The sequence below is a fragment of the Carya illinoinensis genome, chromosome 9, assembly GCF_018687715.1.
Source record: "Carya illinoinensis cultivar Pawnee chromosome 9, C.illinoinensisPawnee_v1, whole genome shotgun sequence".
NCBI lineage: Eukaryota > Viridiplantae > Streptophyta > Magnoliopsida > Fagales > Juglandaceae > Carya > Carya illinoinensis.
In genome coordinates this window covers 11,799,768-11,821,573 of record NC_056760.1, presented here as the reverse complement: position 1 = coordinate 11,821,573, position 21,806 = coordinate 11,799,768, and the positions used below count along the sequence as shown (strand labels likewise).

The 21,806-nt window shown below is 36.9% G+C and overlaps 1 protein-coding gene and 1 long non-coding RNA gene across 4 annotated transcripts; one reads left to right on the top strand and one right to left on the bottom strand.

Annotated features, from left to right (window-relative positions):
• The first annotated feature begins 314 nt into the window (after positions 1-314).
• Positions 315-6,362, top strand: LOC122276341. Of its 3 annotated transcripts, none has more exons than XR_006228833.1 (4): positions 315-569; positions 1,163-2,022; positions 2,253-2,712; positions 2,796-6,362. It is a non-coding gene; the product is annotated as an uncharacterized LOC122276341 (long non-coding RNA). The 3 variants fall into 3 exon arrangements; XR_006228832.1 differs by having other exon boundaries at positions 319-569; positions 1,746-2,022; XR_006228831.1 differs by lacking the exon at positions 315-569 and having other exon boundaries at positions 1,880-2,022; positions 2,129-2,712.
• Positions 6,363-15,671: 9,309 nt separating this feature from the next.
• On the bottom strand, positions 15,672-21,147 carry LOC122276803 (putative calcium-transporting ATPase 13, plasma membrane-type). The gene is made up of 3 exons (XM_043086707.1): positions 20,905-21,147; positions 18,574-18,702; positions 15,672-18,005 (listed from the first exon to the last, which is right to left on the bottom strand). The coding sequence occupies exons 1-3, from the start codon at positions 21,145-21,147 to the stop codon at positions 15,672-15,674; spliced, it is 2,706 nt and encodes a 901-aa protein (XP_042942641.1).
• Positions 21,148-21,806: the final 659 nt, after the last annotated feature.

The following is a 21,806-nucleotide window of genomic DNA, read 5'->3' as shown; positions in this document are numbered from 1 at the left end:
TATTTTAAATCTATTTTTTTAATTTAGTTATTAAGAAAATATTTTTAGATAATATTACGATTTTTTTATTTTTTTTAAAATATTTATAATGATTAAAAAAATGCATAAAGAAAAGAAAAATTAAAAAAAAAAAATGAAAGATACCGTTCGGGACAATTTTTCGGTGATTTCGTCGGTAACTGTACAAGAACTCGTGCGTTGATACAGAAAATCTATACAGGAGTCTCACATTTTTTTACACTATTAAAAAATATGAATTTACTATTTTACTCTCTGTTATTTTATATTGGTGTGTTGACTGTGGAGCTGTGTAGCAGTGCTCGCGTTGATAACTCTGTGTGGCGCACGTTTAACCGAAGTCAATGGTACAAGTCTTCTGTCTTCTTCAACTGAAGTCAATGCTCTGCTAATCTTTGGGGGGAGATAGCGAGAGAGATGTTGCGATTGAAGCCTTTCAACATTTTCCCAGTGAGTCAATTGAACGGTCTTTCGATCACTAACCCTCCGGTAATAAAGTGTGTATGCTCTGCTTCACTTTGATCCATTGTTGGCTAGTACATGAATCTTTGGTGGGTTTCTTACATTTCCGAACAGTTTCCTTCAATGGGTTCTTACATTTTCCACGTTTCAATCCTTTCATGTTTGATCTCTCTCTCTCTCTCTCTGAGTGTGTGTAATGTTATGTTGTCTATGCTGATATTTTAGTTCAATGCTATGTGCTTTTTCTTTGTTAAGTTAGATGTTTTTTTGGTTAGCACAGTTAAAGGTTTTTTAATTGACAAAACATTGGCACCATATTGGCCTCTTGCTGGTATTGCCTGATTCTAAGTTGCTCTTTCTTTCTGTACGATACGCATTTCACAAATGTTGCTTTGTTTTATCTTTCGTTTCAACGATAATAAAGATCCCTCTAGTTCGGTATAAACACTTTATCTGCACGCTAATTATTGAAATATCTTGAAATAGAATGCAGAGATCGGTGTGTCACTAATTGTTTTAGCGGTTTCTTGTTCCATTCGATTGTTAATTGACGAAAGTGAAATTAGAACTTGGTATATTTCCCTTTTATCATATCACTATACGGTAAACTTAAATGAGTTCATGGTGCTTAGGCGGGAGTAACATCGTTCTTATGTGCACAATGTTTCTGGTTTGAGAACAGGAAAAAGACATGGAGATTTGTAAATGTTGTTGTCCAGCAACCATAATATAAAGCTCCCAAACATCGTTGGGGAGACATATTATACAGTTGGGGAATGTTATTTGTACCTGCCCTTTATTTATATACAAGAAGTGGAAATTGGCATAGACTAAGATGAAACGGGTGGGGAGTTTTCGTTGATGAGTGGCAGCTCAAGATTAGAAGTCGGTTCTGAGGGAGCAGAGGGTGTCATGCTGTTGACTCCCATATGTGAGTTAATTGGTGCAATCAACCAATCCCTGATGCAGCCTGATGTGCACTTTGTAGTGCAATCGATGGTCCATGAAACCACACCAATTAGAAGACAGACTAACCACTGCACCAAATTTAATCTTGCACAGCCTGAAACTATATGTGCAATCTCAATAAAAGCCACCTGGAGTACCAGAGTAACACCCACTGCCACCCAAAACAAGATGTTTCGATGAATGCCCCTAAATGCGTTCTTCTTCTCCAGTTCTCTTGCATTGACTTGGTTGAATACTTGACAAAGAACAAAGCTATTGAAGATAATGGTTTTACTAACCTTCTCTTTGATGTGCAGGATGGCTTGCCCTTTGAATTGGAAGGCCATTAAGATAGCTACCTGATATAGAACTTGACTGACAAGATTTCTCCACATAGGCTTGGTGATAAGTGGTTTAGTTCTTCTCAGTGGCGGCATGTCCATTAGTTTCCCTGCTGGTGGCTCAGTCAGTAGTGCAAGGCCACCAAGAAGGGCTACAACGAAGTTTGCCCAAAGCAACTGGACTGATGTTATTGAAGAATATCCAAAACATATCGTTGTTAGCAAGCTTATCAACAGCCCTGCAGCATTCACGGTGAGTACAAGTAGGATATATTTCCTTATGTTGTCATAAGTACATTTTCCGCAACTTACAATGGTGACCAAGAAATTGAAATTTCCATCCCTGATGATGATTTCAGCACCTTTTCTGGCCATTTCACTGCTACAAGTCTCTATCACGATCCCCACATCAGCTTCTTTTAGTACAGGAATCTCATTTGTTTTGACCCCAATCATTGCTACTTTATGGCCTTTTTTCTTCAGACACTGCACCAGAAGGAGCCTATCAGAAGGGAAAGAGCTTCTCATCACAGTGATTTTATCTACAATATTCATCCTCTCTTCTGGGCTGTGATTGAGAAACTTTTCTCCTTCGAGGACCATCCTATTTGAGTCGGGAAGCAGTCCACCCTCGCAAACTTCCAACCCTGACAAATTATCTTCTGATACAAATATGACGTTAAATCCAGCATTTCTCCCAGCTTCTATTTCTTTTAGCATCTCTGTGCAGCACATATCTACTGCCATTGGATTTAGTGGTAGCCAACTAGATTTATCAAGACAGATAGTTGTGACTGAAGCCATGGTAAGACAAGCCAAAGGTTCTTGAGCAACGGCCTTGTCAGAGAGCATCTTCTTGTTCCAATAAGTGATGGCTAGTGTGATGGCAAAAGGAATTCCTTCCATTAATCCAACCAAAGACATAACAAGTGAAGTTGTCATGGTACTGATCTTCCCATTTGGTTTCAGAACAATTCTCTTGATTGCATTCATTATCTCCTCACATGAGATTGGTTTCCCCTTCAGGTCTGGAAGGCTAGAGTCAACATCTTCCTTTTTAAGCATAAAACGGAGGAACAACACTACAAGGATGAGGATTGAGATTGAAAGCCCAGTAATTTGTATGCCACTATTCACCTTGTCAAGTTCTGCTGGTAAAGGGGTATTTTTGGGGGCATGGGTACCCTGCTTCATTAAATGACCCCATGTTGTGTCCATGCCCACAGCTGTAACAAGCATGCGACCAGTTCCTTCCGTCACCTTTGCACCATAGAACAGAAAAGGGTTCTTTTTATCAACAATGAACTCTGAACCATCATTTAGTTTTAGGAATCCACTGGATATGAACAAACCATCAGCTGGGACCAGATAATCCCTCTCCAGGCATATTATGTCACCCAGCAAAACATTACGGATGGATAATTTCTGTTGGCATCCACCCCGGAAGACATCAACATTTTCCCACATTTCTAATGCTTTCTGATTTCCTGTACATGTCATTGTCTGGGAATGCTTGAGCCAGAAGTCACGAAGAGCAGGAACAACTACAAGTACAACAATGGCAAGAAGTATTATGAACCCTTCGTACCAACCAGTCCTGTTTCCTTCCTCCTTGATCCCAAAGCCAAGTGACAGCACTGCAGACACGAAGAGAAGGAAAATGATGTAACTATTGCATGATTTCAAGAGGATTTGAAGGAAGCTTCGTGCAGGAGTTTGGGTTGTGGCCAAGATTGTGCTGGTTATGCGTCGAGAACGTAGATCTTCCTCATTGCCAGGTATTCCATTCTCTAAACTCGTATCCAGAGCCTCTGCAATTCCTTGAATGCCTCCAAACTTCTGTAAGGAATCCATGTCCTTATCCTTTACCATCTTTGAAATGTTTTCTTGCTGGAGTTTTGCGTCTCTGCTTATACGGTTACCATTTTCACCGTCCAAAGAATCCAAACTTACATTCATGGAAACTTGAGGTGATGCAGATGATATTTCCACGCCTGGTATAATTTGTTGATCCTGCAAAGTAACAATTAAAGCATATATATATCAGAGTGATGACTATAATCTTAAACTTAAGTCAGTAGTCTTCAGTGCAGATGTAATGCTCATCCTCAATAATATATAGCCATAGTCCAATACTGCATGTGCAGCAAACCTTATCCAGAAGAAGTAACTATATACACGCACACACTCATCAATTCTATATATTATTGTATTATTACTAAATATAAAAAATATGCCATCAAGTTAAACTTTTTGTATGAAATCTAATATATCTAAGTAAATATAATTAAAATCTTATTTAGAATTGAACTTTTTTTCCTCATGCGTGTCTTTATGGTTTTCTCTAGTTATAGTTTTTTAGTTGTGTAATCAATTAATTCATAAATTTTATTGAAATTCATAAGAAGTTAAAGCGGCCAGGGCCATCAGTATGACTTTTGATGACCAAGATTATTTTGACACAACATATAATTGAGAGCTATTGGTCTCTCTCACTTAAGCAAAGTTTCTGAAGTTTCTTTTCGCTAACATAGAAACAAAGGAAACTAAGAAGAGAATATCAAAATTATTCAAAAAATATTTCGAGATCAAAGTGCTAACATGAATCGACACTAGATCTCTTAAAAGTTCTATCTATGGTATAATGACTCAAGGTATGTTAACTTTAGTTTTCATCTAATAAATGTAACTATTTATGCAGATGATGCATGTTTACGACTGGTTTTTATGATAATAATCACCCTAAATTCATTTATTGGCTACTGCTAATTCTTTCAAATTCAAGATCATCGATATTGTCATGACCAATATGTGCATCAGCAGACTAGCTTAATAAGCCGTTTGTAGCTGCAATTTTTCTCTACATTGTGATCTGTCATCTCGATTATCCTGCAGGGTCCTTAAGGCTTAAACATTCGAAGCAAGTCAATTTCCTCATTTATGAGCATGTGATATCCTTCACATGCCTTTGATTCCCTTAGAAGTTAAATTGTACCTAATATATAATGAAAGCTAAGTACGAAATTGTTTCAGCTAAAATATGACTATTAGTTTATAATCTCTACTTTATTCATGTTCCCCTTGTGCTTGGGAATTGCAATATTTAGATCCCTAGCCAAAAGGCACCCGAACTGCTCTTCTTCTTCAAGCACTACCACTTGTTGCTATATTTAATTTTCTGGTACTTACCCAGGTTTGGATGCGGTTTTGAGCATCCCTAAATCTTGGAGAACAGGTACGTGCATCTAAAGATGATAGGTCCTGAAAATAAGGAAGGCTCGGTCCTTCTTTTTTTTTTTTCTTTTTTTCCTCATCAACAAGGACATATTCTTAGTTTTTAGCCTACGAAATTTTAAAACCTCATTAGTCACATGTCAGAGGAGGAGAGTTCAGGTTTGCTCCATCGGAATATAAACCACATAGCTTTCTTTTCTTTAAATTTCAGAGAGGTATGCAAGATAGTTTATGCTTTATCGATTATAAAGATGAAGAAATTTATGTTTTTTTATTTTTGCTGTCTGTCTTCTCAATTTCTTAGTTTCTTTGTTAAAGGGGTTGGGGATCATTCCTGAGCATGGTCTTAATTCTCTAACTGTTTGGTGGGCAATATATATGGTTTTCAACTAATTTTTCTCCCTTTGCTAATTTCTGAAATCATACAAAGGTAATAAATGAAGGACTATATATAAAAGAAACATATACAGTGATCACAACTGACATGTAATCATCTCCAGTAGCAGTAGATTAGTCATATATAGATTTTGCTCAAAATGATTTCGGTTGCATCATTATGTAGTTTGAAATATCAGTATCCCATGATTCTCTAATAATAGTTATCTTTGACAGGCTAGGCCATGATAGGTGCACGATAGCATTTCAAATACTCATTTAGTTATATGTCTTTGTTACCTATACATGACTAATATATGGAATCAGCTAGCATTGATCTACTTGGAGAAGTTGTCAAGAAGCTAGAAATATATCTTTACCCGCCATGCACAGAAGATCCAAGCGATCGAGACATGCAAGAGCAAGAAAACTTACCATTTTTCCCGTGACATCGATATTGCTGATTATACTGTAACAGGAAGTTGATGATGAGACTGTATCGAGAGAAGGAGAACCCTTCTCATCATGAGCTTTATCTGCTCTCGATATTAGATTTCTCTGCTGCAGGATCAAAAGAATCCAGCGCCAACGTTCTCTTGCAGTACTACCGGATATTAGCAAGGCCGTCTGCTGAGACTCGAGGTCCACGTGATCGTGGCCAGAGCTTGTGCTCGACATACAGCTTGTCTGAATTTGCATGGCGGCTGGCGCTGTGCATCAAACTCACTTTCTGTACTTCAACAAACAAATTAATCATTAATGGGTAGGCAATAATAGAATGAAAGAATTCCATGGTATGATTAATTGGTAGCCAGACATATATACTCACATAACTGTATTTTTCTCCTCAGCAGCCACATAATAACGGCACTGATGCTGATAGAAGTTGCTTTATAGGTAGCTGGTCATGTATATATATAATATATATATATGTTGCTTTTCATTCAGAAAGATGAAAGGACACGCTTTCAGTTCAGAATCAAAGTTACTTCGTTGGTTGGAAGAATGAAATTACGCCGATCGTTATATAATGATGTTGACAAACCGAGGTCCTCGGTCATTATTTGTCTTCCTCGAAACTACCTTGAAATGTTTAGGTTGCTCCAAATGCCGCGTGCTTACAAGGTTGGAGATTGAGGCTTCCATTACGTCTTTACTGATTATCCAACTTTTAAAATGGTTCGTTTGGCATCAAGAAGAGCAGAAGAGACAGACGATATTGAATTTTCGTCTTGTTCTTGATCAGTTTGATCATCTGATTATGATCTTGCGGCGTCGTGCCACAACCAACATGATCATGTGGACAGATCCGAGGGTCCAGCATCTGACGAGGCAGATTGTGAAGGGGTCAATGAAATTTCCGTACCACCGCAGTGGAGAGAACTGAGGTCGATGACTCGATATTATTACGTCGTCTTCTATTGATTGTCGTGTGGGGAATTGCAACGATGTATCCACGTGTTCGCAATATATGCTACTCTTGGGCCTCCTCATTGGCTTGGTTAAATTTATCTTTAAATTTAATCAATATTAACACTTTTTTATATTTATATATTCCATCTAAATTCAATCTCTATATTAAATTAACCATTTATTTTCTATATAATAATAAAATATTATTAAATTAATAATTTTTCATTTAATCTATTCTATCAGGTACATTTTATAGTTCAACCAATTAAATGTTAATAATAATTATATTTTCATTAAATTAATATTACAAAAAAGTATTGTTAAATGTTAATAGTAATTATATTCTAATTAAATTAATATTAAAAAAGTATTGTTAAATATTAATAATAATTATATTATATTAAATTAATATTAAAAAAATATTATTAAATGTTAATAATAATTATATTCTAAATGTTAAATGTTAATTATATTCTAATTAATTTAATTTATTTGTTTTGAATGAAAAATTAATATTTTAATATTTGATGAATAAATAGTGATTATCTATCTTTGGTCAAGCACTATAGCTGAAGTCTAAATCAGTTTAGATATGCCTAGCCCAATGTGGGATTTTTTTTAAACATATTATTCAAATTTTGGCCAACCTCCTCATTTGGCCAAGCCAATGAGGATGCTCTAAGAGTATTGACATTGATATATGCATATGCAAATACAAAGACATATAAACAGTATTTCTACAAATTTGAAAATCTACTATTCATTCTTTAAATATTATTTTATTAATTATTTCTCTCTACTCTCACTCTCTCTCACAACCAAAGTTTTGAATACCTTTTCAATAACCATTTCGGTTAAAGCACTGAAATGAAATATTTTAGTACCGGTATGTTTCGGTATTCAGTTTCGGGATTAATTATATATTATATATAAATATTTATATATATAAGACGTATTCTCTTCATTACTTTCGTGAACCATTTTGGATATTTCATTGCTACAGCCTTGAGCTTTTGAGGAGGTCTCATTGCAAGCCTGTCTCTTATTCCTTCCTTTAGGGTTTTGTTTGGTTTCTTATTCTCAGTCTATCCATTCTTTCGATTAGAAGGACAACTCCCCTAGAATCACCATCTTGAGGTGGATTTATGAAGAACTTCCATCAGATATCAAGGACAGGCTTCAAGCTCTTTACTTTGTTCACCCTGGGCTTCGTTTGAGGCTTGTCTTTGCCACTCTTGGCCGATTATTCCCAAGTGGAGAGTGAGTATTTTGTTTTATTCTTGAAAAGTTTAAAATTACTTACCAAAAGTAATACCATGAAATTATAAATCATGTTTTGGTGATGATAGAGTTTTTGATTGTGCGAGTCTGAGTGTTTAATAAGATTAATGGTGTTTTCGAATACTAGTGATGGAACTGAAATCTTTCGTGGTGTGGAGGGAAGGCCGATAGGTTTTAATCATGGAAAAAAAGGTGGAATTTGGTTAAGAAGATGAGACTGGACTTAACCACGGCTCGGTGGTTTGCCAAAGCTCTGGAGGACTGTGTGAAAGTAGGGAGGAATGAGTTCTTTACAGGCCATCGGGTGGGTGACAGGGGTTTCATAGCACAGAGGTGCTCAAACTTGCAGGGTGTGTCAATGGCATTGGTAGAATACTATGGAGGTGGGCGCCGAAACTGTATTTTTGTCCCAGAAGATATCGATGGTCTGGGTTGGCGAAAAATGGTGGAGACGCTGAAAGAGATGGAGCAAGACAGTGGTCTCACTGGGGCGGCATCGACAAAGACATTGACAGAGCATCCACAGCCCTCCCGGTCATACATGGAGGCCCTGCAACAAAAGATTGGTATGGTCCCGTCGTATCAACAGGCCTGGCCAGATATTAGTGATGCAGGGGATAGGTAGTTAGTGAGGGGTGCCATTTTGGAAGGTCTGCAGGGACGTGAGGGGGGTGACAAGGGATATGTTGGTTTTCAAAAGGAAACTTACCTTCGGGTAATGATAGAAATGCAAAACCAGTTGGGAGACTTACAACTAAAACTAAACTGGTTGAAAAAACAAGTCGAGGATGATAATGGGGTGGATTTGGGTGTGGGTCCAGACGGCCCTGTGCAAGATCGGGGGCCTTGCCTTCATCTATGGGCAAGCAACCCATGATTTACGGACTTAACCCAGATGGACTAAACGGGCGGGCTGCAAGTGGATTGGGAGCTTAATTGAATGGGCCTAGTGGGCGAGCTTCAAATAGACGGGTGATTTACGGGCCTAGTATGGTACCGAAGGCTATTAACAATTATGGAGCCCAGAGGCCGTTGCCAAATACGACGATCTGAAAGCAGCGAGCTGAGGCCTCAGCCGAGGTTGATGGCATGGTGCCATGGCCACCTGTGCTGGCGATGGGACAGACGAACCCGGCGAAGGGAGTGAAAACCTTGATAGGACAGTTGGCATCGGAGAACACCTCAGAGACCAACATCGGGCTGGGTATGTTGTAGAGCAATTCGAGGGAGGTGGTTCACTCAATGCCGGCGATGGTGGCTCCTCTGTAGGTGGAATAAAAAATGCTGGTGATGATGGAGGAGCAGATTTTACCATCACGTGATGAGGATTTAGCTAAAATTGTTCATCTCTCTTCGTTCTTCCCTGACATTTGTGCATAGAGACTGCCGATTCCATCTATGGAAATGAAAACCACTCAGAGTGAGGCCCTTTCTACCACAGTGAAGTACCTTGAATTAATTTCGGAAGATGGGGAAGAGCTAAACTTGGAGGTTGTGGATGACAGTATCGGGGGGCTTTCTCAAAGAATTACAGGGGAGAGTACTGACATTCTGTTGGTGCCTGAGTCTCAAGAGGTAAATAATGTGAATTCTGTAGTTGAATGGGAAGGTTGCAACTTGATGGAAGGGGATGTAGAGACTGGGGATAGAACTCCACTCCCACTGAAATGTGTGTCACCGGGTGAGTTTGAGACATCGAATTGGGTGTTCAACAAGGTAAAAGATATTCAACACGTGGTGGGATTGAAGTGTGTGGGGTATGAGGAACAATTTTTGGCACTTCTCACAGCCATTGAGGTGGGTCATCTACAAGATAAAAAAAAATTGGATCCAAAAAACAGAGGGAACTCAAGAGACTTGATTGGTCACTAAATGAAGGTAGCTCAAGCCGGGATAAATCTAAAGGGAAAGGCGCTGCTATTTCTTTATGAAGCCAAAAATTGTGTCTTGGAATGTTCGTGAGCTGAATGAGATTAATAATCGCCAGCATATAAAAAAATTGCTTCGAGAATGGAGGGCAGACATTGTTTGTTTTCAAGAAACAAAACTGAAGTTGGTGACCAGAAAAATTATGAGAGGTGTGTGGAGCTGCCCGTATGTAGATTGGGTGTATCTGGCTTCGAATGAGGCCTCTGGCGGTATTCTTGTGATATGGGATAAAAGAGTAATGGAAAAAATAGAAGAGTTTGTAGGAGATTATACAGTGGCTTGCTCCTTTAAGATGGTGGAGGATGATTTTTTGTGAGTCTTTGTAGGTATTTACGGACCAAATGTTGATGACGTTAGAAAACAATTGTGGGAAGAAATTGCTAGATTACATACCTGGTAGGACCTTCCCTGGTGCATTGGTGGCAATTTTAATATCACTAGATTCCCTAGTAAAAGATCTAGAGATAGCCGCATTCGCTCAGCCATGACAGATTTCTCAGATTATATTTTTTATTTGAACCTGATAGATCTCCCATTCACAGGAGATCCATTTACATGGTCTAATAGCCAAATGTGGTCTCGCTTAGACCGATTTCTAATTTCGCCGGATTCTGAAAGTAAGTTTCCAGAGGTGTGCTAGAAGAGATTGCTACGAGTGTGCTCAGATCATTTCCCTATTTCATTAGATGGATGAGGCATTCAAGGCGGTCGACGTTATTTCAAATTTGAAAATATGTGGCTTAAAAGAGAGGGCTTCATGAAAGGGTAAAGCACTGGTGGTCATCATATCAGTTTTTTTGTAGTCCCTTTCACATACTTGTAGGTAAATTAAAAGCTTTAAAGAATGATATAAAGTTTTGGAATTATCAAACTTTTGGCGACTTAGGGGAGCAAAAGAAAACCATGATGGATGAACTACAGAGTTTTGAGAGGTTCATGGAAGATAAAGTCCTTACCCCACAGGAAACATCACGTAAGGCAAAGCTAACCTCATAAATAGAAAAAGTATTATCTTTGGAAGAAATTTCTTTGCGTAAAAAGTAAAGAGCGTTGTGGCTGAAAGAAGGGGATCGAAGCATAAATTTTTTTCCATAGAGTGGCCAACTCTCATAGGAGAAATAACACAATTGAGATGCTGCAAATTAATGATAGAGAATGCACTGAGGCTCCTGTGATCCGGGAACATGTGGTAAGTTTCTATGAACAACTTTTTACAAAAAGAGAGAGAGATGGTGGACTCAACTTTGATTCTATTGAGCCACAAACTATGTCATGGTTGGAAAGAGCATTTGAGGAAGCTAAGGTACATGAAGTAGTCAAAAGAATGGCAAAAGATAAAGCACCAGGATCAGATGGTTTCTCGATAGGGTTCTTTCAAATATGTTGGGAGGTTGTGAAAAAAGACATTATGAATGTGTTCCAGGAATTATTTGTAGGCAGAAAATTCCAGAAAAGCATGAATGCTACTTTTATTACTTTAATTCTGAAGAAGACTAGGGCATCGGAGGTGAAAAACTTTAGGCATATTAACCTCATAAATGGGGTATACAAAATTATTTCAAAGGGGCTTGCAAACTGGTTAGGGGCGACCTTAGATAAGATAATCTCAAAACCACAAAATGCTTTTGTATGAGGTCGTCAAATTCTAAATTCAATCTTAGATTCTTAATAGCCAATGAATGCCTGGATAGTAGATTAAAGTCTAGTTGTGCCGGAATTATTTACAAACTAAATATGGAAAAGGCTTATGACCATGTAAATTGGAAATTCCTCCTCTATCTATTGAAGAGATGTGGTTTTGGAGAGAAATGGTGTATGTGGATTAGATGGTGCATCTCAATGGCCGGATTTTCAGTTCTGATCAATGGCAACCCAGAAGGTTTCTTTAACAGTTCTCGGGGGTTAAGACAGGGAGATCCGCTGTCACCACTTCTTTTTGTTATCATCATGGAAGCTCTGAGTAGGATGGTAACGACCCTAGTTAATAATGGTTATATGGCAGGATTTTCAGTGAGTGAACTAAATATGGGCGTTATCTCGATTTCACACTTACTTTTTGCAAATGATACCTTAATATTCTGCGAGGCAGAGCAGGATCAACTTAGTACTCTGAAGGTGCTCCTTATGTGCATTGAGGCAGTGCTAGGGCTGAGAATAAACTTTGATAAATCAGAGTTAGTGCCAGTTGGTAGTGTAAGTAATACTCGGCATTTGGCTGGCACACTTGGGTGCGAAGTTACTTATTTCCCTATGATTTATCTGGGATTACCGTTGGGGGCTGCATCAAGGACCTTAGTGATCTAGGATACAGTTATTGAGAAAATAGAACGAAGATTGGCAAGGTGGAAGAGATTGTATTTGTTGAAAAGAGGTCGGGTGACCCTTATCAAAAGCACTCTATCTAACCTATCTACCTATTTTTTATCATTATTTTCTATCCCAGCATGCGTGGCAGCTCAGCTTGAAAAACTCTACCGGGATTTTTTATGGAGTGAGATGGGGGAAGAATGTAAGTTTCATCTAGTTAGTTGGGATAAGGTGTAATTCCTTTAGGAGGGCTAGGGATAAAGAACTTCAGAATGTTTAATCAAGCACTCTTGGGAAAATGACTTTGGAGATATAATGTGGAACCGGAAGCTCTCTGGAAACTAGTAGTTGATTGTAAATATGGTCAGTCTTGAGGAGGTTGGTGTACTAGAGAGGGGAATGAGCCTTTCAGTGTGGGGATCTGGAGGCGTATAAGACAAGGGTGAAGGGTGTTTGCTAACCATACTAGTTTGGTGGTGGGGAAAGGCACACGTATAAAATTTTGGAGGGACATCTTGTGTGGGGAGGTGGCACTAAATGACTCTTTTCCATCAGTTTTTCAAGTGGCATGCGATCAAAAAGCTTCGTTGGCGGATTTCATGATTCATTCAAGAGACCAAAGTCAATGGAATGTTACCTTTACTAAAGCAGCCCAAGATTGGAAATTAGACAGTTTAGAGGCTTTCTTCCGTTTAGTATATTCCAAGAAGCTGAATGGACTGCACGTTGACAAATTGTGGTGGACACCAGCGGGTAAGGGTATTTTCTCAGCTTGCTCATTTTATAAGGCCCTTACAGCTTTACCAAACTCTCATTTCCCATGGAGAAGACTGTGGAGGAACAAGGCGCCTCCCAAATCACTTTTCTTTACATGGACAGCAGCCCTCGGTAAAATTCTGACTATCGATAAGCTGCAAAAGTGACGGATAATTATTTTAAATTGATGTTGTATGTGTAAGAAAGCTGATGAGACAGTGGATCATCTCTTACTACATTGTGAGATAGCCAGAGTCCTTTGGTGTGAAATTTTCAGTCGAATAGGCCTAAACTAGGTGATGTCGGCTTCAGTGGTTGAGCTATTGGCTAGTTGGGTGATGCCGGGCGGTGCTCCATAAATCGAAACTATCTGGAAGATGGTCCCTATCTACATTATGTGGTGCTTATGCCGAGAGCGTAACGAGAGGACATTCGAAGAGAAGGAGTATACACTAGAAGAGCTCCGCGTTTTATTTTTCAGCAATTTATTTCATTGGGCTATTGCTATAGATTTTAATTGCCTAAATGTACATGATTTCCTTTTGTCCTCTTTAGCGATCTAGATAGGTCTTATCTCCTATATACCTCTTTGTATACTTGGACTATGCCTATTCCTATTAATACTATCGTTTATTTATAAAAAAAAAAATATTTATATGTATATATAAACTAACATTCACCTTCACCTTCATCTTATTATTATAATATATTATATTTTTTATCATTTTATTATATTTTTAATATAATATATATAAAAAAATTATATTTGTATTATTAATGCCAAATATATGTAGTGTATGCTAATTGTAAAAAATATATTAAAAAATTAATTTTAGGAAAAAAATTAATAATAATAAAAAATGAGATTTTATTACTATTTTGACTCAAAGATGAATAATCTAATGCGAGAGTTTTTCTTAAATGACAAAGTCAATCACTAAAAAATATGTTTTTGCACATGCATAAATCAATGCCAATGATCTCAGAAATTCACCTAAAAGAAATGGGAGGTGCTTCAATGATTGTTAATGCACTATGGGAAAATTTAGAGATTTTTTTATTAGCACTTTAAATTTTTGGGTGCACAATCTTGTAAGAGATTGAATATTTAATTATTTGTAATGTCTCATTTTAGTTTTTTTTTTTTTTAGATATATTCTCTTGTATACTTCCCGTATATTTGAGTTATGTCTATTTACTTAGAATAAAATCTCTTATTACCTAAAAAAAAAATTACCTGTACATACGTAGCCGAATAATGGGGGGCTTCACGAGCTTATCTGACAAAAAATAAAAATAAAAAAAAAAATCTTTGTTTGCCGTTATTAATTTTGTGGGTTTTCAAAGCCAAATTTTCTTGATTTATTTATTTATTTACATTTATTGGGTCCGAGCTGCTATTAGGAGTTGGGGTGAATCAAAAGTTACCTATATAATATATTATTATATTCGTGAAAATTTGACAGTAGAAAAAAAATTATTTATCATTATTTTTATTATATTCTCTCAACATTTTTTGATTTGATATTAAATAGTTCGTACACAAATAAAATATAATAAATAATTTCTAATTATTTAATATCAAATTATAAGATGGTGGGCAATACTAATCTATACGTTTTATATATATATATACACAGTTCATGTTTTGCAGCAGTACTTCTCAGTTGTAAATGGAGCTCGACGTGTTTAACTTTACGAATTACTTGAGAACTCTACTGGTGTCTCAATTACAACGGTTCCAATTCCAAGCCAAATGGTCAGGTAAAACATGTCATTTAATTTAGATTTTTCTTGTTTGTATAATATTGAAGTGTTTGTGGATGACAGAGAGGGGTGAAGGGAGATTTTTCTTTGAAGCTTCGTTCATAGTTTTGTGAGATCCTTTTACCGACGATAAACAACGTTAACGTCGAGTAAAAATGTTTTCGAGGAAAGCTTGTCATTTTGTAGACATTTTACGTACGTAATGCATGACGTGCTTGTGCTTCATTTTGGCGTGAATCCACGCATCATTACGATGGCTCGCGCCTTTAGATCGAGACGCATTCGGTGCATGCTTTTAAATTTCTTTGAACTTTTCTAAACATAAGACCACGTACCACATATTTTTTTTATATTTTTTTTGTTGAATTTTTTTTAAATATATTCTTTTTAAAATAATTGAATTATTTTACTAATTATCCATATATCAAATATTTGGTAAAATAAAAAATATAAAAAAAATATAGTATATGATGTGTAAGATTATGTATGGAATTTTTCAATTTCTTTAGAGATGCCCTGAAGCCTAACAGGGACATAAATTAAGCAACCAAATTCTTTGGGGGTAAAAAAGTAAAGTAAAACCTGAAATATGTTCTACAGCCCATCGATGGATAGCGATCAGCGCCTTTTTAATACTAAATGCGGACAATTAAAATTAGTTGGATGTGAGATACATGTTCCTTAGGTACGTTCTGTCAAAGAGACATGTGTCCCGCATCTAACAATTTTGAAACTGGACGGCCAAGTCAAAACTAAACTAAAATGGGGTTGGCGTCTGAGTTTGATGAGCGCGCGTCACCTCAAGATGAGTAGATTCAAAGAGAGCCAGAGGGTGCTACTCTAGGTTCCAATACATGAGCCAAATGGTCCACTCAACCAATCCATGACATAGCCTGGTATGCACTTCGTACCCCAATCGATAGCCCATGAAACCATTCCAATTACAAGACATGCCACCCACTGCACCCAATTCAATTTCGCATTGCCCGCCAGGATATTTTCAATCTCAATAAAAGCAAACTGCAGTACAAGAATAACGATCACAGCCACCACAAACAATCGGTTACAATAAATGCCGCGAAACACATTCTTCTCCTCCGGTTCCCTTGCATTCACTAGGTTAAATACTTGACAGAGAACAAAACTATTGAAAATCATGGTTTCACTTACCTTCTTACTAACTCGTAGGATAGCTTGCCCTTTGAACTGGAAGATCACTAAGATGGCAGTCTGATATAGAGTTTGACTGAAAAGCTTTCCCCACATAGCCTTTGTGATAAGTGGTTTATTTTGCCTCAATGGCCACTTGTTCATCGATTTCTGATGATCTGTTGGTGGCTCAGTCAGTAGTGCAAGACCGCCAAGAAGGGCAACAACAAGGTTTGCCCAAAGCAATTGGATTGCCGTAATAGGAGAATATCCAAGACACACGGTTGTGATGGAGGTTATCAAAAGCCCGGCAATATTCCGGGTGAGCTGAAGTTGGATGTACTTCCGAATGTTGTCATGAATGCATCTTCCGCACCTTACAATTTCAACTAAGAAACTGAAATTTCTTTCCATGATGACAATGTCAGAATATTCTTTGGGGATCTCACTGCTCCCCATCACAATTCCTACATTAGCTTCTCTTATTGATGGAATATCATTCGTTTTGTATCCAACCATTGCTACTACATGGCCTTTTTCCTTCAAACACTTGACAAGAAGAAGCTTATCAGAAGGTGAGGAGCTTCTCATCACACTGATATTATCTGCTTTATTCATCCTCTCTTCCTTGCTGCAATTTCGGAAGTCTTTACCTTCAAGCACCATTCCATTTGAGCAAGGAAACATTTCACAATTGAGAGCTATAGCTTCCACCTCCGATATTTCATCTTCTGAAATCAATATGATGCTAATTCCAGCCCTTCTCAAATCTTCTATTGCGTTTCTTGTTTCTGCCAAGCACTTGTTATCTTCCAGTTGGCTGTGTGTTGGCCAAGCATTTTGGTCAAAGCAGATGTTTGTAACTGAACCCATGGAAAGAAACGCGAAAGGGTTTTGTGCAAAGTCCTTGCCAGACAGCATCCTTCTATTCCAAAAAGTAATAGCAAGTTTGATTACAAAAGGTACTCCTTCCATTACACCACCCAGTATTGGCATGGCAAGTGAAGTCACGGCAGCGATCTTTGCATTTGGTTTCACGAAAACTTTGTTCATCATTTCCGTTATCTCAGTTGGTTTCCATTTTAGATCAGGGAGATTAGAGTTAACATCATCTCCTCCAAGCTTAAAACGGAGGAACAACACTACAAGGAGAAGAATATAGATTAGAAGCCCAGTAATTTGTATGCAGCTACTCACTTTTTCAAGTTCTGCTGGAAGTGTGGTCTTGAAGGGCCTGGCATGGTCGCTGATAAAGTGCATCAAATGATCACCACCCCATGTTGTGTCCATGCCTACAGAGGTAACTAGCATGCGCCCACTTCCATCAATCACCTTTGCACCACATAACATAAACGGGTTCTCCTCATTGATGATGGTTTGTAGCTCGCCATCCAGTTTTAGGGATTCACCAGATATGAACAAACCATTAGCTGGGACCAAATACTCCCTATGGAGGCATACTATGTCCCCCAACAAAACTTTGCAGATGGATATTTTCTGAATGTATCCCCTTCTGAAGACATTGACTTCCAATGGTGGCATTTCCAAGGGCTTCTGCTTTTCTAGGATCTTCCATGAAAGCTCCAGGCAAAAGTTACGTACGGAAGGAGCAACCTCAAGAATCAGGATGGCAAAAATTATGATGACACCTTCGTACCAGCCAGTCATTGGGCCTTCCTCCATAATCCCAAAGCCAAGTGACAGCACCGCCGACAGAGAGAGAAGGAAAATGATATAACGATTCCAATATTTTAAGTTAAACTGAAAGGAGCCATAATGTGCAGGAGTCTCATCACCAAGTATTCCATTCTCTAAATCGGTATTAAGAGCCTTAGCAATTCCCTGGATGCCTCCAAACTTCTGTAAGGAACGTAGATCCTTCTCCGTTACAATCCTAGCAATGCTTGCTCTTTGCAATTCTGGATCATTGTTATGATTGTCAATCTCATCATCCAAATTTACATTGATGGAAACACAAGGCAATGCCGATGAGATTTCCGCACTTCCTAGTGTAATTTGTGGATCCTGCAAAATATCAATATCAATCACAAGATATATAAGTATTGTGAACTTTCTTCAACAAACTGACCATGAGTTGGTAGCTCAAGGCAGAAAAGCTCAAGAGAAAGTTGGGCACTTTCCCAAATTCAAGCACGAGTGTTGCAAATTCTTTTGGGAGAAGTAGCTAATTTTTATGATAACTAGTCGTATAGCTAAGCGTGGGTAGAAATAGCTACAAATTGAATGAAAAATCTCATTTAGCATTATACCTTAATTAGACATGCATTACACAATAGGCTTATAATTATTATATATATATAATTTCAATCTCCAAAATTTTGATTGAGCAACTTGATCTTCTATCCTTTGCTCTTGTTTGTTAATGTTATGTCAATTATGATTAGAAATCTCACAACAGTTGTTTGAGTGAACGTCATGATGGGTCAAAATTAAGCTATTTATATTACGAACTGTGCCCGAGTAAAAGAAAATAAGTTAGAGAAAAGAGGCATGCATGTAAATATATATAATTAGTAAAACTACAAAACTACGTACTAATTTTAAATAAAAGTTACTAGTGATTAATGTTTGCCTGTTGGAGGTTGGAAGCAGCACTGATATGATATGATTCGCTGATCTCTTGACCAACATGATCTATGGAAACTTGAGATGATGATATTGCGGATGAGATCAGATTTATGCTTCCCGTATTTGGTGAATCCTGCAAGATATCCGACTAGCTAGAAGATATCAGTAATTAGATAGTAATTGATTTTTATTTACTAATCGAAACTGGCAGTTGAAAATAGGAGAGAGAGAGAGAGAGAGAGAGAGAGAGAGAGAGAGAGAGAGAGAGTAGAAGATCAATTTTTGTGGATTAATTAATGGTCGAGGAATCCTCTATATCATTTGTTAGCTAGCTAGGGACAGTCGACAGACACACGTACTTACTACTGTCAATAATAACCTACTTACTACTATCAATAATCTGTTAATTAATGTCAGTTCAGTTCTATGCTTGCTTTTGCATGATGTTGATCAGTATTCTTGCAACGAATGTCTCGTTATACGTGTATATATATATATATAGAATAATCATTGAAATAATATATTTCTGGCAATATTTAAACGGTATTGATAACAGTCCAGTTTTTGCATTTTATATATAGCTCATGTCTAAGTATTAGTATAGGATCGCGCCTACTGAATCGTTAATAAACTCACCCCTTATCTCTAATATTTTTTAGATAATTTTAAAGTGTCAATTGAAAAATAGGAATAGGAAGCCAGAGTGAGATCACTAATTGAGCGTGAGGAATAAATGCTTGGGAGTCACAAGTGGAGTACTAGTTTTGAATAAGTGTCAAAGAACATGACAAGGGAACATTGGAATATTTATTATGTTATTAGTTTGAGTTAATGGGCATTATTTGAGACTTGTGGAATTTCTTTTTCTCATTCATGTTCACACTTTAGAACTTCATTAGGAAGGAACGTCAAATTTTGAACTAATAAATGAGTTTTACATGTTATAAAGTAGTTTTCCTTGTCTGTCAGAGTACAATATAAATTATTGAGTTGTGATTTTAAAAGATAGGAACTAACTCATGATCATCTTAATTAGGATCTTGCATAAAGAAGCCACCCGGGACAAATCCTAGTTACATCTTCTTCTTCTTCTTTTATATATATCTATATCTATATATATATATATATATATATATATATAAGTGTGTTCTTTTTTTTTTTAAAGTGGATCACAACAAAAAGAGAAAAAAAGAAACTTTTACAAAACTTTGCAACCAGAGATTATATCTAACATTACTTTTAACCAGTCTCCAAGAGTCCATGTTGAACAATAATCATCTTAATGCATGACCGGACCACTAGTGGTCATGAAGCTGTTGTACAAGTACTGATCAATATTCCCCATCATGTGGTGATGTTCAATTTAACTTAAAAGTTTTATGTAATCTAATTAGCTCTAACTGATTATATCTCAAGTGTACAGATTTTTTAATTCAAGTAGTGATCTGTAATATATAGACAATCAGATTTGGTCAGTTGGGCTAGCTTTGCTTCCATTAATCCCCTATAACAACCAAGTGTACCTGTCGTTCGCTTTCAGTAACAACCACTAGTCCACGACTATTACAAGAAAACTTGATAGTTATTGCCACTTATTTTTTATAAAAATAATTATATATTGTTAAAACAGTCTCATTTTAGCAGCATATAGTCATTTTCACAGAAAATAAATGGCAATAACTGTCTAATTTTCTTATAGTGAATCCCCTATAAATGAATGTTTTTACTTATGGTCTATGCTTTTTCTTTTCTTTTTTTCCCCTCATGAGGCTTATATTACACGTGAAATGCTAACAAGGAAGCTTTATACTAAGGGAAATGCTTGGGCCGGAGCTTGCTGGTAGCTCTCGCTGGACACTATCGTTGACTCTTTTTTTATTTATTTTTTACGTAATGGTTAAGTAAGTCTTTTTTAATAATATTATATTTTTTAAAATAAATATTTAAAAGTATTAAAAAAACATATGTAAAAAAAAAACATACAAAACAACTAGCGGACGTTGCTACTATGCTAAATATGGCCTCCACCTATCCAATAAGTTATTTGTTATTTTTATTATTCTGTTTAGATACATATATTTAAATATTAAAATAAAATAATAAATAATAAATTACACATTAATTAAATAAAAATATATAATATAAGATTTTTATATAAAATCTCTCACTTGTATATAAATATATATTATATATAATTAGTTCTTGTATAAGAAAAAACATTTCTTTAGCGTTTATATCGATTGATCAGCTGTACGTACGTAGTTCCAGCTACATATTTAGCTACAAATAATTACTCGCAAATCTAAGGGACATAAAATCATATTTTGAAACTTACTGCTGCTGTTGCTGCTGCTCCTAATTCGTCATTCGAGGATGAGACTCCATGGAGTGCATTAAGAGAGCCCATCTCAGCTGATTTATACGCCGCCGGTTTTGATACAAGTAGATTTCGCTCCCGAAGGATCGAAACAGCCCGGCGCCAACGCTTTATTGGCGTAGTAGTACTGTTGTTACCTGTTTGTATGTCCATCATCTGACGTTCATGATCAGACTCTTCATGGCCAGAGGTTGCGTACATGTTTATCATTAAGCTTGAGCACTGAATGCGCATGGCTAGCTGCTAGATCTGCATATGAATCCTTATATGCACCTAGGAAAATGCTTAGATCAATTCCGCGTGGGGACCACTATTTGTACGTACGATGTTATGGTTTTTTTAAGATCGAGCATTCCGGGCAATTTCGGCGTGTGTTTCCCTGGTCAAGAATTAAAGATTTGCATGAGATTGCGTCAACCACAACATCTACCGACGGACTCCTTTCGGGACTTTCCTAAGGAGGAAATATTTCCTAAGTTAGAATTTTTGTACTAGATAATTTCCTAGCAAGATACTTCAATAATCCTCATAGGAAACAAGAATCAGCTAGCTAGCTTCGGTTTTTTTGTTTTTTTGTTTTTTGAGAAATAACATATGACATTCATATAATCAGTAGATACAAAAAGTCTTCCAATTCAAACATAAATAGCAAAGAAAATTACATAACAAGAAGACCAGCAACATCCACTATATAATGCTACCAAAATAAAATCAAGAGGTTCATACCACTATTGAATAGTATCACTCACATGATGTATATGTTGTGCTAAGCGATGAGCCATATCATTTTCTTGTCTACCAACATGTAGAACATTAATGGAATGGAGGAGGATAATAAAAGTTTTATCTCTCGTATCAAA